Genomic DNA, 18,904 nt, shown 5'->3' on the forward strand with positions numbered 1-18,904 from the left:
GTTCATAACCTCAACCGGTTGAGCTGTGAGTCAACCGGTTACTGTTCATCCGGTTCAACCGGTTGAGCCGTTTTTGGCTCAACACCCAACTTTTTCAATTTAAAACCTTTAAAACAAGTTTGGAAAATATTTGACATAAGGTTTTAATTGAAAACATGAAATCATCCAATTTTAAAAGGATTTAAAATGAATTAATTCTTGGATGATTTTGGTGCATAAGTAAAGAATGCAATGCATGAAAAAACCTAGTGCACCAACAACCTTACAAAGAGATCTTATGAAGCTTGGGTCTTGAAAAACACTTCTCTTTGAGGTGGTCTTCTTCTTCATGATTTCTCTTTGGCTTGATATGTTTTTGTAATTGCCACTTTGGAAATCATCTTGCCTAATCACACTTAAAATATAATCATTAGTTTTAAACCTTGTTTTGTTATCATCAAAATCAAGATTAACCAAACCTTGGTTTCACAATCTAAAAAGTAATCTATTAATATCATATTAAAGTGAATTTGTTATTAATATGATCAATTTAGTTATGTTAAATAATATCAACAGGTCATTTTTAACTTAATAGAAAAAGTCAAACATTTTGGTTTTTTCTATTCAGTCAAAAAACAAACACCAGGTTAATTTCTTACTAAAATATAAAAATAAAAATATTATAATTAAAGTTTTCTTTTTGAACCTCTAAGAATCCCACACAAAAATAATTATCATTGAATATCTTTGTATTTTGAAAAAAATGATACAATGTAATGAGAGGTAGCTAGTGTTTCAGCGATGTACAAGTAATAAGAGCATCTAGTTCTTTAATTGATTCAACCCTTTTATTATCGCAGCAACTAACTTCCAATCCTTCTTATATATCAAATCTCTTAACTGTCCATATAAAAATCTATGATGAAGCAGGGGCCACTGCAGGGGCAACCCCATGTTTCACAGGATTCACCCCTGATACTGGCCTTGGTGCCACAAAACCAGAACTTCGGATCTCCGCCATTTCTCTCCTCGCATCTCCCCTTTGTGCTTCACACAGTTTTGGAAGAAATACACCTGCAGTTTATCACAAATATTAGCTATTTTTACATCAGAAAAATAAGGCATGCATGTTAGTTTCCGGGCGTTTAGGATTGGTTTGTAGGTTACCTTCACCGGCAGCGAGATTGAAGTAGAGATCAACAATGTTGGGGCAGCCGTTATAGCACTGAGTAGAGCAAAGCTTCCGCGTGAACCCACACTCCAGCAGGGAATCCGATGATATCCCAAGCGACTTCCTATCGAGCCCACAGGCTTCAATGCACTGGTCGCTCTCCACCCAGTCCTTCACCTTGTCCGCCTCAATCTCCGACGTCCTGCACACGTATGCTTCCTCTCCGCTCCTCCTCACATGCTTCTCAAGCACACAGCGCTTGCCGGATGATGAAACCGCGAAGGCGCATGTGTCCTTGTTCAGATTCTCACATGTTATTCCTCCTACACCACCAACCCAGTACCCCAAGTATGTATTAGATTAAAAGCTTTTGATGTAGATGACGAAAACCCATCCCAAAAGGTTGATTTTCAGTACGAAATATGAAAAATTATCTGAAAACCAATATGAAAGAGTCCATTGTTTCTTACCTAGAGAACCTTGCACGCAGACTGCAAGGACAAGAGCCAGGATTGCCAGGGACTTCAAGCCAAAATCAGAAGCCATGGGCACAGCTCTAATGCACCAAACAAGCCAAAAATTTAGCTGAAGTTTTAGAGAGTTAAGAGTTTTGTTGTGGAGACTGGGAATTGAGGACGGCTATTTATGGTCGTTGCGGCTGGGTAGTTTTAGACCGTGTATAGACCGCAATTCTAATTTCTAGCGAAGATGGTCTATTCGGATAGTGCTTGGAAGGTTAGTGAATGGACCCAATGTTTGGATAGTCAGAAGTTTTGGCAGTCAAAGACTCCGCCAGCAATGAAACACGGCTCTCTGCAAACTTGGCACCATATTTTCCATGACTTTGGCCGTACCAAATGGTGCTTTATTAATTTGAGAATTAGTCAAAAGTCCTGCAATGTTTGGAGCCTTTTCTTATCTTTTGTAAATTGTAATACACGTTAAAAATGGGAATTTGGGAATTAAACACTGCTTTGTTTTCGTTTACTACTGTTAATTGACCAGTTTTGTACAATTTTAACGGTAATAATGTGAGACTGTTGGCACTATTAAATTGTTAGAACATATGCCATGTACATTAATAGTGTGTGCCAAAAATAAAAATAGTTACTTTTAAATTAAGGGTACAAATTTTATTTGTTGATATTTATATGATAATTTCATATGTCCAATAACTTTTACGAGTGTTGTAGTTGGGTTGGTACTTCTGAACAAAATATCCGAGTGACAACTAGCCATGGTTCTCTAAATTCGTTGTCGGAATATTTGACTTATGAAAATCAAGATAATGGATTTGCTAAGAGGCTAAAGCAAGTAACTGAGTTTGTATTGAATGAATTTAAATCAACCTCATTTTAAAAATGTTGATTGTCTAGAATTATTTTAAAAGGTTAGGGGGGGGGGGGGGGAGGGGGAGGGGAATATTTTTGCTAAAAGTTTTATGTTACCTTATTTTTGGATCAATTCAAATGCAAGACTAATCGATCCAAATTACTTTTTTTTTGTAATCTTTTTCTAGCTATTAGTTTAAGGGTTTCATATCCTTTTAAAATGAAAATTTCCCATTTTTGAAAACAAGAAAGCAGCAGTCAGTTTTTGTGCTCTTGTTTTTCCCTTCCCTTTTTGAGCTTGTTTGCTTTCCAAGAAAATCTCATACAAGTCTTCAAGCAAATCATTTAGTGGATTTTTTGAAAAGAAAAATGGGTTGAGTTCTTTGAACATTTATCTCACAACCATTTGGATTTGGGTTAAAACTCATTTTCTTCTTGATGGAGTTTCAAGGAGAAGGTCGAGATCAAGCTTGGGAAAGAGTCCAAGCATGTTCCTAAAGACGAAGGCATATTGGTGAGGTGAGAAGGTGTTTGTCAAGTAGTCCATGAGGGATTAGAGATCTTGAACTAGGTAAATTTTTGTACACCTTGATTGTTATTTCTTGTATATTTTTTATCGGTTGTAGGCCCATGGTTTTTTACCTCTTTAGAGGTTTTCCACGTAAATTCTAGTGTTATCTGTCACGCCCCAAGACCCACTCCAAGGGCGTGATGGTCATTTCACACTTCAAACCCAAAGGCTTACAGTGTAACCTGACCCAAACACTTATCTTGTAATCGGAAGTTACCAATTACCAAGTACCTGTTCAGAGTAGCGGAACCAATCTAAAATCTTCAAAATTCAATTTCAAAACTAAAACATCCACTATCCAAAATCCATTGTCCAAATATTTGCAAACTTAAACAAGTCAAGTACTAGAACAAATTTCAAAATCTCCAAAACTCAACTTTGATCTAACATAAAATTTGAAGGATCAATATCCAAATAACTTCCAAATACCAAAAAATCCAAATAAACACAACTAACAGTTAAACAAAATCTAATATAAAATCCTAAGTCAAATTCTAATGATGACTATTCCTCAGCCTAGCCATCACTCCTCACCCGAATTAAGAGTACCTGAAAAATTTTCAACAATTGGGAATGAGCTCACAGTCCAATAAGGAATATTAATGCAGTTCATGGATCAAATATTTTCATTTCAAATAGGAGATATCATTTTTTTTTTCTCATCAAATATCAAAGTTTCAAAAATACCAATATATTCAAAATTCAACCAACCAATTTCATATCAAATTCAAACACTTTCACATAAGATTCAATCAAATCCATTCAATTTTTCATTATTCTGGTTATCAAATATCAAATACCCAGTTGGGTGGGACTTTTCAAATGGGTGGCTAGCCTCAAATTGTTCCTGGTGGACGGAACCAAACACTACTAGTACTAGTAACCTCTAACCAAACCCCTAGAGGCCGGGGTCCAAATCAATTACATTCCCACCATGAAATGTAAAGGTCAACTATTATATCCCGTTGACAGGGCCGAATAGTCAACTATTATATCCCGTTGACAAGGGCCAAATAAACCAGAGTGATGTTTTTGTTCAAGTACTCAAATTTACACAACATAATATCTCCATATTTTGTGTCATAAATAAAATAAAATATTCCAACATAATATTTAGTGCAAAACAGTTTGATCCATGCATGATAACAAAATATCATTTTCTTTTCCACAATTCAAAATAACATATAAAATAATTTAATTTTATAAATATTGCATTAACTTCCCTTACCTCAAAAGAAGTCTTCAAAAACTTTGGAGAAAAATAATCCTGAAATTCTACTCTTCACCTAACAAATATAAGAGAAATAACCATTACTATTTATCTAAAATTACAGGTTTGTCAATCCTAAAATTTTAGGTATTCAAATTAATATTTTTAATTATGAAAGACAATTTAATCTATTCATAAATTTTTTTTATTTTTTTTTTGGATACAACTTAATTTAATTAAACTATAATTTATTTCACAAATTAATTTCTATGTTATTTATTAACTTATACTCATCATTAGTATAATTATAATACCAAAAAAAAAACTTTACTTTCTTTTATTTAAAACTTCTATTCTCTCCTTTTTTTTTTTTTTTTCAAACATAAACTTTATCCATTATTGTCAATATAATATATATATATATATATATATATATATATATATATATATATATATATATATATATATATATATATATTTTGTCATTCTCCAATTCCAGTGTGCACACGCGTCTTCCAATTTTTTTTTTCCCTAAAAGCTTAAGAATTTCCAATTTTCAACAATAAATCAAAATCTTAAATTTTCACTATTTTGATATTAAAACAAAATAAAAAAATAATAATAATAAACTAACCCTAATCTAAATCGAAATCTTCACATGAATCTTTTTTTTTTTTTAATAAAAAAAAAAAACTTAAGATCTCCCCAATTCCAATAATAAATCAAAATCTTAAATTTTCACTATTTGATATTAAAACAAATTTTAAAAAAAAAATAATCTAACCCTAATCTAGATTTGGGGTTTTCCAAAAAAAATATATCTAATGTGTTTGAAATTAATCAATGAATCTAAAATATTAAACTAGGGGTTAGAATCTTATCTATAGAGATCTGTTCTTCAACCCTGAAATCTGACTCTAACCTACGTTCTCTGGAAGAACGGAAAGAATAAAATTTCTAATTTATACCTAGGGTATTTATTCGTAAAATTACACTTTTACCCCTCTTCCTTTTTATTAAATTAATTAATTAACTAATTTAATTATTATTAGTAATTTCCTAAATTACCCTTAAAAGAAAATGCTTGGGCGTTACATTGTCTCATTGTCGCTCATCCTCCTCTTCATTTCTTTTTCAATTTCTAGCTATCTTTGATAAATTGGTGATCTAATACTTGGTTGATTGTTGAAGTGAAATAGATATGAGTTGCTTGAGGGTAATTTGAATGTTGTTTCTTAATATTGTTCATAAGTATATTTGAGATATTATACTCTTGTTTTTAATTAGAAATTGATTTAAGGAATTATGTTGGAGAGTGTTGAAACATATGTATGTGACTTGCATTTTAATCTTATTGGGGAGTGTTATTACATCTATATTTGTATGTGATCTCTATTTTGTGTTTGATAGTGTTTATAAAGAAAAGGAAAATTTGTAAAAATCTTAAAGTTAAATAACTTGGGTTGGGAGAGCTTTTAAATTAGTCAATAACACCTGATCATCCCCCTCTAGGTGTGTTCTATCTTTGAGATTCTAACTTTCAACTTTTTTAAAAAACAATTTTTCTTTCTTAAAAATAGATAATAATTTTACAAGAGAGACTGAGTTTAACAAGTTCGTAATTAAAAAAAAAAATCAAAATTTATTTTGAAGACTTATTATTTTTAAAACAAATTTAAGAATAAATTTTAGATGTCGGATTATTTTAAGAACAAATTTTAAATATCAAATTATTTTTAGAACAAATTTAAGATGTTTTAATTATCATTTGTAGTGTGTTCTAAGCAATAATTGAAAAATGAATAATACATTAAAAGTTTTTGCATTATATATCAATATACAATTTCATAAATTAAAAAAAAATGTTAAAATTTTATTTTTTTATATTTGAGTCTTTAATCCCAATTTTGTTTCCGAAATTATCCATAACTATTTTTAAAAACTGTTTTTTAAAAAGTGCATGTTCTTAGAAACATTGTCAAAGAGCTAATAATATGTTATTTTAATAAAAAATTGTTTATGTATGGAGTTTTCATTTAATAGATTATTGTTTTTCCCATTTGTAAGATAGATTTAATTAGCAATAAAACAAATTAATACTCAATGGTAAGCTTTCCTAAGCACTAAACCCATGGTTTGGCCACCCTATGATTGAAAATAAAATGGTTTTGAAAGCAGAATCAAATAGTGAAAACATGTTTTGAAAATGGAATTATTTAATAATAGAGTGATTGTAGTTTTCAAAAGCATCATTGCTTTTTCCACAATGAAATTATAACAAGATGGAAAGGCCTGCATCAATTGTTTTGAAATTAAGGAAATTCAAAACAATATTTTTGGAAGTGTCAGGGAATTTAGTCAGACAGGCGCTGTCCAGGGAAGAAACCAATGCCACCGGTCAAGCAAGCCATTACTGTAGGGAGTGGACTAAGCTTCTGGAAATATCCTTCTCCTCCTTTCCCACCTCCATCATTGTAGTCAATAACTGAGAAGAAGGACCAAAATGAGTTCTATGGTGTGAAACGAATATAAGAAAGTTGATAAAGAGTATTCCTCTCTCTCTCTCTCTCTCATGGAGTCTTCTTCTTCATGTAGGCGTGATTTGTGGGGCTGAAATTAAACTAAAGGAGAGAATCTGTTAATTATTATTCTAGGGATCTTTGATTTCAGCCTTTTACTTTTGACCCTTCCCATGAATATGGAAAATTTTCTAACTGTTTGGCTTTTGTCTTTCAACTTTATTGTTTTACACCCCGTTTTGTTTCCCACCAAAGAAAAAGTGATTCAAAATAGCTTCTTATTCTTCACAATAAAAAGCCACATTTGACAGAAAATAAAAATAAAAATAAAAACAAAATGGAAAATAATTATCTATTTTTAAAAACAGGACATGGTTTTCTATTTACATAGTATTTTTAGACTATGTATTTTAATTATTTTTACTTGTTTTTTAAAGATTGTTTTAAAAATAATTATACAAATATGAAAAGAGAAAAAATGGGTTTTGATTTAATAATACAAAAATATATAGAAAAAGGAACCTCAAAATTTTTGAATTAGTATTATCTTCGTCAATTTAAAAATAATTTAAAATACATATATTTTTTAATGAATCATTTAATTATTATTATTATTATTATTATTTTTAATGAGATGTTTTTTTATAGAAAAAATAAATAAATCTCAACTTTCTTAAGAGATGTTTGTTTTTGGAGGGAAAAAAAATCTCAAATAATAAAATAATAATAATAAAGAGGGAAATAATTACGTATAACAAGTAAAATGGATATTTTAAAAAAGAATTAGATGACTCATTAAAAGGGCATGTATTTCAAATTATTTTTAAATAAATAAAGATAATATTGATTTAAAAAATTTAGGTTCTTTTTTTTTATATATTTTTATATTAGTAAATCAAAACTCATTTTTCCCTATAAATAAATAAATAAATAAAACACAACATATAAAAGTTAATTTTTAGATATATTTATAAATATATAAAACAAGTTAAAACCATTTTAAATTCTCAAACATACTTGAAATTTGTAAATAATTTGTTTATAATAATTTGTTTAGATACATTTTTATGTATTTTTAGATGCATTAAACAAATTATGTTTAATTTTTTCTGTGATTTTTTCAACTTTTGTTCCCCTTTTTTAATAGCATGCATGGTGTTTATTTATTTATTTATTTTTATTTTTTTAATTGTCCTAATTTATATAAAATCATAAATGGGTCGAATACATGACTTGAAATTTAAACTTAAGCATTAAACATAAACTTGAAATCATCCACCTTGATGGAGATTTAACTTACAATGAAAGGGGAAAAAATGGAAGAAGGGGAAAGCTATACATATTTGAAATTACAATTTTTTTATAATTATTTTAATAATTGACCATAAATTTGTCAAAAATCCACTAGGCCAGACAATTGGGCTTTCCCCAGCCATGCGATACAAAGCCATTATTTCTTTTATGAATTCAACTTATGTGCTGTAATGAGTATGATTAGTCAACAATGAATATTGTCTTAATACAGACGTAGGGGAAATGGTAGGAAGGAGAGAATAGAAAAATCCAATATCGTATGTGGACTTTCAATTTGAGACTGTACGCTCGGGGTACAAAATACCAATCCGATGGAGCAGAAAAAGATACTTGGAAGGACATGTCAAACAATATTAGGTTAGTTTATTATTCAAATATAAAATAATAATATTATTATAATTAAAATTTCCTTTTGGAACCTCTAATAATCCCACACAAAAATAATTATCATTCTATTATTTTAAAATGATACAACGTGATGAGAGCTAGCTAGCTACTGTTTCAGCGATATACAAGTAATAAGGGCATCTAATACTTTTATTCAACCCTTTAATTATTGCTTATTGCTTATTGCATATTGCTTATTGCTTATTGCTTTCTTATATTTGAAGTCTCTAACTGTCCATTCTATGTAAAAATCTAGGCTGAAGTAGGTGCCACTGCAGGGGCAACCACGTATTTCAGAGAATTGACCCCTGATACTGGCCCTGGTGCCACAAAACCAGAGCTTCGGATCTCCGCCATTTCTCTCCTCGCATCTCCCCTTTGTGCTTCACATAGTTTTGGTAGAAATACACCTGCAGATTATCACAAATATTAGCTATTTTTACGTGAGAAAAATAAGGCATGCATGTTAGTCTCCGGCCGTTTTGGTTTGGACGTTTGTAGGTTACCTTCACCGGCAGCGAGATTGAAGTAGAGATCAACAATGTTGGGGCAGCCGTTATAGCACTGAGTAGAGCAAAGCTTCCGGGTGAACCCACACTCCAGGAGAGAATCCGATGATATCCCAAGCGACTTCCTATCGAGCCCACAGGCTTCAATGCACTGGTCGCTCTCCACCCAGTCCTTCACCTTGTCAGCCTCAATCTCCGACGTCCTGCACACATATGCTTCCTCTCCGCTCCTCCTCACATGCTTCTCAAGCACACAGCGCTTACCGGATGATGACACCGCGTAGGCGCATGTGTCCTTGTTCAGATTCTCACATGTTATTCCTCCTACACCACCAACCCAGTACCCCAAGTATGTATTAGATTAAAAGCTTTTGATGTAGATGACGAAAACCCATCCCAAATATGGGAAGGAAAGTGGGATTTTCAATATGAAATATGAAAATTATTTTAAAATCTATATGAAAGAGTCCATTGTTTCTTACCTAGAGAACCTTGCACACAGACTGCAAGTGTAAGAGCCAGGATTGCCAGGGACTTCAAGCCAAAGTTAGGAGCCATGGGCACAGCTCTAATGCACCAAACAAGCCAAAACCTAGCTGAAGTTTCGCAGAGAGTTAGAGTTGTGTTGTGGAGACTGGGTATTGAGGAGGGCAAGCTATTTATAGTCGTTGCAGCTGGGTAGTTTAGAACGTGGGGGAAAGATTTGGAAAATGGAATTTTCGGTGTGAAAAATAAAGATATAGACCTCAATTCTAAATTTTAGTGAAGATAGATGGCTTCTTGTGGGACAGTGCTTGGAAGGTTGGTGAATGGACCCCAATATTTTGGCAGTCAAAGACTCCGCCATTAATGAAAAAATGAAGTTTTTCCAGTCAAAGACTCCACCATTAATGGAACACGGCTCTCTGCAAACTTGGCACCATATTTTCCATGATTTTGGCCGTACCAAACGGTGCTTTATTTGAGAATTGGTCAAAACTACTGCACATTTTAGGCCGTCGCCTGGCTTCTGTATTGAAAACGGGAGTTTGGGAGTTGAACATTGCTTTGTTTTTGTTTACTCGTACGTGTTAATTGACTAGTTTTGTACAATTTTAACGGAAAGAGTGTGAGACCTATGGCATGCACTGTTAAAATTTTAGAATATATAGCCACGTAATATATTAATAATACGTGTCAAATTAATATTTTATTTTAATAAAAATGTGGTTACACGTGGAGTTTTTGTTTAGTAGTTTATTGTCTTGCCCTCTATAAGATAAGAGTAAGATATGATTTAATTAGTAACAAAACAAATTAATACCCAAAGGAAGCTTTTCTAAGCACTAAACACATGATTTCCCAAAATACAACGGTTCTGAAAGCAGAATCAAAGTAGGTAAAACATGTTTTGAAAATGGAAGTATTTTATGGTGGAACTAATGATAGAGTAATTGAAGTTTTCAAAAGCATCATTGCTTTTTCCACTGCGAAATTACAAGAAGATGAAAAGGCTGCATCACATGTTTTGAAATTAAGAAAATTCAGAACAATATTTTTGGAAGTGTTAGAGAATTTAAGCAAACAGGAGTTGTCCAGGCTGGAAACCAACTCCAGCGGTCAAGCAAGCCATTAGTGTAGGGACCAGACTATGCTTCTGGAAATATCCCTCTCCTGTTCCACCTCCATCATTGTAGTTAAACCATTGGTTGGCTTTCTATTCCCCCCAATTCAAAAAAATCTTTTCCATACCTACTTGTTTTGAAATTTTGGAAAAGTGTCCTCTCAAATAATGCTCTTATTTTTGCTATCAAATATATTTTAGGGTTTTGTAAAAATCATTGAGTTATCTAGGGTCTCTTTTAGTAATTATTTTAAAAAATAATGGTAAAAAATAGTTTTTGAAAACTGTTTTGTGATATTTGTAGAACAAAAGTCTGATTAGAAACCTAAAATATTTTTAACTTATTTTTAATATTTTTAAATATGTTTTAGAAATAATTTTTATATGTAGTGTTTTAGTTTTAATCATTTTTCATGTTTATATAATTATTTCTTAAAAATCCTCTTAAAAAACAAGTGAAAATGATAAAAAAAAAAAATAATTAAAAGACCTTTTCTAAAAATACATTATTTTATGTTCTTAAGAATAAAAAATAGAAAACAGTTTTTTGTTGTCAAATGTGCTTTAAATATTTTTTTTGTTCTGGAGAACAGAAAATTGTTTTAAAAAATAGTTCCCAAACAAGGCCTTAGGGTTTGTTTGGTAACAATTTTTAAAAATAATTTTAAGTTCAAAATATGTTTGATAACTAATACTTTATTTTCCGGTCTCAAGAACAGAAAATAAAAAATAGTTTTGATTATTAAACGTATTTTTTTGTTTTAGAGAATAGAAAATTATTTTTAAAAATAGTTCCTAAACAAGCCCTTAGAGTTTATTTGGTAACAGTTTTCAAAAATAATTTTTAATTCAAAATATGTTTGATAACTATAAAACAGAAAACAATTTTTTATTTTTAAAAAGAGAAAATAAAGAATTTTTAGAAAATGTCTTTTTAAGTTGTTTTCTAATAATTATTTTTAAAAAATAATTATACAAGAATGATTAAAAGTAAAACATTACATATTAAAATTATTTGTAAGACATTAAAAAATATAAAAAAAAATAGGTTAAAAATATTTTAGGTTTCAAACAAATTTTATTTTATAAAACATTAAAAAATTATTTTCAAAAATTATTTTTCAAATCTATTTTCTAAAATAGTTATCAAATAAGTCTTTACTTTTATAAATAAATAACCAACTTCATGGGATGAAATAATTGTGCTACTTTGATAGAGGGGATTAAAATAGAGTTATTTGATTGGAAGGTTTATAATAATTTTATTTAAAGCCTTTAATGCACAAATTTTGTGTTAAAATAGTATGATTCCTAGAATTTTAATTCTTTCATATAAAAAAAAAAGAAAAAAAAGTAAGAGTTTACAATATTTAATGCGTACTAATTAAAAACACAATCAGATATGTATAATTTAGTATTATTGCTTTGAATCAAATTTGATTTCATTATCTTGTATTTTAGTTTTATTACATCAAGAATGTTATGTTATTTTATTTTATTGTTTAATATTTTTAAAATCAAGCACTCCTAAAATATATAAAATTTCCTTTATTAACTTCAATTTTATTTATTTTTTTTACTTTTTTTTCTTCTATTTTTATTCTTTATTTTCTTTTTCCTTGAATTTTTTCTCAAATTTTTTCCACAACAAAACCTAGGCTAGGAGAAAGGAAGAAAGAAGAAAGAATGAAGATCCCTTGAACTTGCCAAAGAAAGAAGAAAGAAAGAAGATTTTAACGGGATGAAAGGACTTTGAAATTTGAAAATGATTGCTTCCTTAAGTTAGTAAGTTGGTTGAAGAAAAGAAGGGATCGAGGATGGAGTGTTCTTCTATATGTAGGCGTGATTTGCGGGGCTTAAATTAAACTAAAGGAGAGAGTTTGTAATTAATTAGTCCATGGATCTTAGATTTCAACTTTTTTTGGCCTTTGACGCTTCCCATGAATATGGAAAGAATTTCTACAAGTTTGGCTTTTGTCTTTCAACTTTATCTTTTTTTTTCCCACCAAAGAAAAAAGTGTTTGAAATTTGGTTATGGGGTTACCTTTTTTTACCACCATAGACAAATTGTCTGAAACTTTTTTATTTACTTTTCAAATTAAGACTTGCCTATGCTAATTCATAATATGTTGAATGGTAGGTTGGATATTGATTAATTAGGCCTGTTTGGATTATCTTTGGAAAGTTAAAAGCAATAAAATAATTTCAATATGTATACTATTATTTGTTTTGTTGATTTATTTTTCGTTTTTTTTTAATATTTTTAAGGGTTTTAAAATGGTTAATATATTTAAGATAATTACATATTTACAAAATATCATTTCAATTCATCATATTTCATCATATGTGAAAAGTGATATGGTTCCAAAGGATAAACCGCATAGGGACAATTCCAATTAGATTCCATTCTTTAATAAAAATCTTTTTTTTTTTTTAATCTATTTCATCTATTCCATAACTAGAATAGGATATATACATTACACAACGGTTTTGGATCGAAAGAGAGATTTAAAAAAAAAATGATAGAATTCACTTTATTGATGACCGAGCTAGATTTGGTTTATATCCACGGATATTTTTTATCCAAATTTTCATTCAACATTTTCTAATATTTAAATAAAATCCAATTGTTGATGTTTGCGTAATTTACGATATTTTAATTCTTGATATTTGCTATAAAAAATAAATAAAAGGTATGAATCCCATATAATGTTGAGGAATCCTATTCTCCTTCTCTTTCCTTCTAATTATAAGATTATTTATTTATTAAGACTTTACTTTTTTATATATGTAAATATAAAATTATTTAGGTTTAAAACACAAATGAATATACATGTAACATATACTAAGTATTAACAAATATAAAATTGGCTCAATGGAAATGACTAATTAAGTCCATTGTATTGAAAGACATGAGTTAGAGCACATTCATTTACCACTAGTAAACATAATTCAATAAAGATAAAGGGTAAATCATTAGAAGTAGAATAGATTTTTTTTCATTTATTTAACTAATTGCATAACTGATAATGGCTTTTTTTCATTTATTTAACTAGTTGCACAATTGATAATTCGACTAGTCAACCTATCGCACAATTGGTATCACACTTATTTGCAATTATTAAGCACAATTCATCTTTGAATAAAATGATCCCTTTTCATTTTTATTTCTTAGAAATCAAGTAAACATGTCATTAATGGTATCGATGGACAAATGGAGCAACCATTGCTTTACTAGTTACACAATCGATCAATAGCTAATCAACTGATTACTCGGTTGATAACACATTAATTTATCACTACCAAATATAATCCAATAAGAATAAAATGCAAATTCTTTGAAGAAAAACAATATATAATGTTATATGTAAGGAAAACTTAATCCCAAATAATGTTCCCCTAAATGAAGATCTACAAATAAACCAATTGTAATTTTTATACTACTCTTTACCGTTCATATATATATGAAATTACTAAAAGAAGATTTTTTATTTTTTTTTAAAACAGAGAAATAAAAATTATTAAAAATTAAAGGGAAAAAAAAAACCCTAGACTTTGTGTACTAAAAGTACAATTTTATGATAATATACCAAACTATCATAAGATTAATTGAAAGTATAACTCGTATTTTGAAGACATAATTATCATAAGATTAACTGATTAAAAGGGATGAAAATATTCTAAATTTAAAAAATTAATCTTTCCCATTTTTTAACTTGAAGAGTAACTCATTTTTTACATAAATACCCTTCAACATTTTCATTATTTACATGTGTTTTAAAATAATAGGGTTATTTTTGTAAGAAAAAAATGAGGATATTTTTGTTCAAAATAGGTATATTTTTAGGTTGAAAAAAGGTGAAGGGTTAGTTTTTCAAAGTGGGGGTGATTTCATACCTTTTAATCGGCTATCCCATTATCATACGGTGCTTATGAAGAGTTTATGTGGCACAAAGTGTTATAATTCTTGCACTATTTTTCAATTATCATTTTTTTTTTTGCAAATATTTCTTTTTTAATCTACCTAAATTTGTCAAAAATCCACCCAACACAATGGGCCAGACAATTGGGCTTTCCCCAGCCATATGATGGAACATTTGTCTCAAATGTTCATAACCACCACCAACCATATGAAGAAATTGGGCCGAAAATGAGCTAGGTTTGGGCTTAAGATTTACCAATGTTTCAATGAGCTAAGCCCAAATGCCAATCAGATAAGATTGAAAGTTTGGCTGAATGGGCCTAGTTACATCCACAAAAAATCATGCCATCTCCACACACACATTGTACTCATCCAATTTTTTCAGTGCAACAATTTTGGATATAGTCAAGGAGGTGAAGAAGTTGTTAAAACAGCTCTGAAGAGAAGTCTCCTGGTAAACTAATAGCCATCATCTTATATAGATCAACATAGGGGAAATGGCAGAAGGAGAAAAGAAAAACCCAATACCATGATTCCATCACTTTCTCTGGTAAAAGAAAATCACTTGATCACAACATTGTAATGCCTTTGAAATTTGAATGATCATCAACTTATGGCTTAGTAGTTTTAAATATTGACCCCACATTGTCTTCAACCCATGTGCAATAGGAAACTAGTAATCGAAGAATAATAAGCTCGACATGTCACTGAAGACCATGTCTTAAAAAGACGAATATTTCCCTACTATTGCAGGTGGACTTTCAATACAAAGCCAAACACACCCCTATTTCTGAGATTGCAGCCTTGGGAACAAAACACCAATGCCCAAGTTAGATTATCAATCCAAAAAGTAGATGAAGTTAAAAGCAAACAAGATTGTAGATCTAAATCTTTTAGGGTTGAACTCTTTTCTCATATTAATTGAAAATATATGGTTGGTGGGATAGAAAATGACATCAAAAAGGACATGTCTCTTCACTCTAAAATGAAAAAAAATGGCTCTTCTTTTCTAATTAACCATTAAGAATCCTTCACAAAAATAATTACCATAGTACATCCTTGTACTTTGAGAGACAAAAAATGATAAAAGGTAATGATAGAGCCAGCTAGTGATGAACTAATAAGGGTGCATGTGTGTTTCAGCAATGTATAAACCAGAAACAACAAGAGAATCAGAGTGCAGGTACTCAAAAACTTTTACACAAACTACCCTGAACCAGAAGAAATACCAAATGAAAGACATAGAGGACAAAAGACTTTCTGAATTGGCGACATTGCCAAGCACAAAGACAGAAAGGAGGAGGATAAGATGCTTAGCAAAAGAAGAAATCCATCACTATCAGTATGTAGGAGATATTGCAGACTGGGAGAGGAACTACCATGTGTAGTGTGTAAGAGCATATCTGACATGGGCCTCATTTTTTTGATTCACATTACCTACCATTTATAACAACATCTGTATTATCACCATACATACCTTAAAACATCGCTTTCTCATTATGCAATTCGTGCACATGAGATGCCCACGAGTGTGAGTAATGACAGACGAGAGAAACAAGTAATAATTTTATGCTATTAATCATTGATGTATGGATATGTCAATGACAATCGATGGGGTTATGGAAGAGTTCGGTCTCTCCAAAGGAGTCATGGATTTAACCGGAGTTGCAGGCCTTGTTAGGGAAGATGGAAGTGTATGTCGCAAAGAAAGAAAAGGTTGAGTCGGTTTGAAAAGATGACCGGCGTAGGAAAAGGATGAAACCCAATTAGAGAATCAAATATTATTCCACAATTATTTTTAAATTATGATAAATAATTGATTATATATGGTGGAATCAGAAGAATTCAACAGGTGTTTGATTGATAATAATAATAAGGAGAAAAAATTCTTCAAATGGGAAATCAACCTATAGAGATGTGCTTTTGCTGTGTTGAGAAAAATCTGCAGAAAGTCAATTTTATTTTATTTTTATTTATTTGTTTATTTATTATGAAACCTAAGATCACTGATTATAAGACAATCATGGAGTCTTGGAATTCATGCTTAAAGTAATCGACACATCTTAGCTGAAAAAAACTTTCAGAAGTCAGGAAAATAAAAGACAAACAACCCACTACTATGAAGATATTCTGAAAATTAACCAACCTATCAAACACCTATATACAATCAAAACCATATGAAAGGAAGTATGAGAAGTTGAATTCAGAAAGACCTCAGAAAACATACCTGAAAGGGAGGTGGGAGATGCTGAGAAAGAAGCACTGATGGAGAGGTCCTAAGGGATAGCATGATCCAATGGGAAAAAGGCCAGACTTTGTTATGATAGTCTGGTAAGAGAGGTGGAAGATAACCATGGGATCAATGCGATCCCTTTGGAACTGTCCACCTGCACCAACAAGAAGAAGAAGAAGAGCCAGAAAGGCGGTGGTCCGTGGAGACATATGGTGGAAGTGGTGTGTTTTAATGGGGGAGATTGTGATCAAAAGGTGGTGATGGGGTTTGGGTTTTGATTTATAGAAAGGGAGAAGACAAAGAGAGAGAAAGAGAAAGAGAAAAAGAGAGAGAGAAATAGAAAAGAGAAGAAACAGGAGAGGAGAAGAAAGAAAGGTTGGTTGGTTTCGGTTACTGTACCGCCTTTTCTTTAATCTTCACGCAATTGGTGTCATCGACCAAGTTTCATGCCACCATCAATCTTAAGCTTCATGCTTCTCAAAATTACTCAAATAACCTTTCCAAATTATTCATCTTCCTCCCATTAATTTGATTTTCTTGTACTAACAGCCTAACACCAAGATATAGTGCAGCATGACAATGGGGTGCTTTTTTTTTCTTTTTTCTTTTTCATATTATGTAATTCTTATAATATCAAAAAAATAATTTCATGAACTTATTTAAAAATGAAGAATCTTATATTATTTAAATTAATGATTAATTTTATTATGTTTAGTATAAATATGTTAAGATACTACCGATTTCATATTTCTTTGTTTAACACTTGCATATAAATATATTTATTTAAAATATTTTTTAAAAATAAATTTATAGGAATGTTAATTAAAAAATATAATTAATAATAATTAATATATTTACGCTAAACCTTATTTTAATTGAAATTAACCCATTAAATTAAATGTTTGGTGTTGTCAGGCTATATGGTGCACATGATGAGAGGGACGAGGTTGGGGGTAATTTGGTCAAATTAAAGCAATGGCTTTTCTGTAAATCAAGCGACATACAAGGGCATCAGTGTAGAGGTGGGGTATTCTCGTGTGCCCTATACCAAGTACTATGTATACTAATAATAATGGTGGGAATATTTAAAAATAAAAAACAAAAAATAATCATAAATCATGACCTTTTGACACCAACCAAAATCATTTCATGGGCTAAAATATTACGAAATTATTAAATTATTTCAACATCTTTATCATTAAATTTCAAATTTAGCCGTGACACAAAATAATATGAGATTATTTTAAACTGGGCACATTCATTATAAGTCCCATAAATTTATTAATGTTAGTACTATCAATTTAGAGTAGGTACGAGAACACAATGCGTTTAATCATATATGTTAATAATTTAGGGTTGTTTCCAATATATTTATTGCATTCACGTGCACATCCATGTACAAATAATTTATATTCTCTTTAACTTGATTTTTATTTTATTTTATAATTGAGGTTTTTAATTTGTGAATTATTAAATAAAGTACATTTAAGTGTTCATACAAATACGAAGTTTAAGGATAAAATTTGAATTCAAATAAATTTTTTGATGGGAAAATAATATTAAAGGTTGAATGTAATTTTTAAGACGATTTGAATAAAATTTAAAAATCGGGTTTTGGATAATTATTTTTTAATATTTGAATGATAAAAAATTTAAGCATTATAAAATTTTAAAGCGTTTCCTCAAATCATTAATAATGACTTTGGTGGCTTAACACTACCATTTCAGTCTATAAAAAATTGATTTTTCGTTAAAAAAATATCTTTCTAATCTTATATTAGTCATTTCTCACCCACATTATTTTGTAAGCATCTGTTTTCCTTTCCTCGGTTGTCATATCTTAAAAATGATAGAATAAGATTTTTATTAAATATAATAAAAATAATTTAATAAAAAAATTTAAAATGATATAAGTACCTTTATTTTGAATGAAAGTAAATTTTAAATGTAAAATCTTAGTTTGATTGATCCCTCCAAAATGCAAAATTTAAAATTGAAAATCAAAAGACATCTCAAAAAGGTAATTTACATATCTGAGAGCATTTATTAAGCAAGTACAAGGAAATGTTGAAAAAAATAATTAATTCAAAATTTGAGTGGGATTATTTGGGCAATGAAAGAGGGACACGTGTCAGCGTGGAAAGGGGGCATTGAA

General features: G+C 30.0%; 2 protein-coding genes and 1 long non-coding RNA gene across 3 annotated transcripts; all 3 read right to left on the reverse strand.

Annotated features, from left to right (window-relative positions):
* Positions 1–694: 694 nt before the first annotated feature.
* LOC117934054 lies at positions 695–1,750 on the reverse strand. Its single transcript, XM_034855647.1, has 3 exons — positions 1,621–1,750; positions 1,147–1,473; positions 695–1,053 (listed from the first exon to the last, which is right to left on the reverse strand). Exons 1-3 carry the CDS (start codon positions 1,694–1,696, stop codon positions 896–898), a joined length of 561 nt encoding a protein of 186 aa, XP_034711538.1. The 5' UTR covers positions 1,697–1,750; the 3' UTR covers positions 695–895.
* Positions 1,751–8,520: 6,770 nt separating this feature from the next.
* On the reverse strand, positions 8,521–9,571 carry LOC117934069. The gene is made up of 3 exons (XM_034855668.1): positions 9,474–9,571; positions 8,989–9,315; positions 8,521–8,892 (listed from the first exon to the last, which is right to left on the reverse strand). The coding sequence occupies exons 1-3, from the start codon at positions 9,547–9,549 to the stop codon at positions 8,735–8,737; spliced, it is 561 nt and encodes a 186-aa protein (XP_034711559.1). The 5' UTR covers positions 9,550–9,571; the 3' UTR covers positions 8,521–8,734.
* A 5,219-nt stretch (positions 9,572–14,790) lies between these two features.
* On the reverse strand, positions 14,791–17,067 carry LOC117934154. The gene is made up of 2 exons (XR_004654442.1): positions 16,744–17,067; positions 14,791–15,319 (listed from the first exon to the last, which is right to left on the reverse strand). It is a non-coding gene; the product is annotated as an uncharacterized LOC117934154 (long non-coding RNA).
* Between the last annotated feature and the right edge of the window lie 1,837 nt (positions 17,068–18,904).

The sequence above is a fragment of the Vitis riparia genome, chromosome 16 (genome assembly GCF_004353265.1).
Source record: "Vitis riparia cultivar Riparia Gloire de Montpellier isolate 1030 chromosome 16, EGFV_Vit.rip_1.0, whole genome shotgun sequence".
NCBI classification, from domain to species: domain Eukaryota; kingdom Viridiplantae; phylum Streptophyta; class Magnoliopsida; order Vitales; family Vitaceae; genus Vitis; species Vitis riparia.

What these genes read in the sequence shown, in the direction of transcription:
- LOC117934069 (XM_034855668.1), bottom strand. Translation starts at nt 9,549, where the DNA reads ATGGCTCCTAACTTTGGCTTGAAGTCCCTGGCAATCCTGGCTCTTACA. An exon ending in CTGTGTGCAAGGTTCTCTAG is followed by an intron (nt 9,316 to 9,473) that starts GTAAGAAACAAT and finishes TTGGTGGTGTAG; the next exon opens with GAGGAATAACATGTGAGAAT. An exon ending in CAATCTCGCTGCCGGTGAAG is followed by an intron (nt 8,893 to 8,988) that starts GTAACCTACAAA and finishes GATAATCTGCAG; the next exon opens with GTGTATTTCTACCAAAACTA.
- LOC117934054 (XM_034855647.1), bottom strand. Translation starts at nt 1,696, where the DNA reads ATGGCTTCTGATTTTGGCTTGAAGTCCCTGGCAATCCTGGCTCTTGTC. An exon ending in CTGCGTGCAAGGTTCTCTAG is followed by an intron (nt 1,474 to 1,620) that starts GTAAGAAACAAT and finishes TTGGTGGTGTAG; the next exon opens with GAGGAATAACATGTGAGAAT. An exon ending in CAATCTCGCTGCCGGTGAAG is followed by an intron (nt 1,054 to 1,146) that starts GTAACCTACAAA and finishes GATAAACTGCAG; the next exon opens with GTGTATTTCTTCCAAAACTG.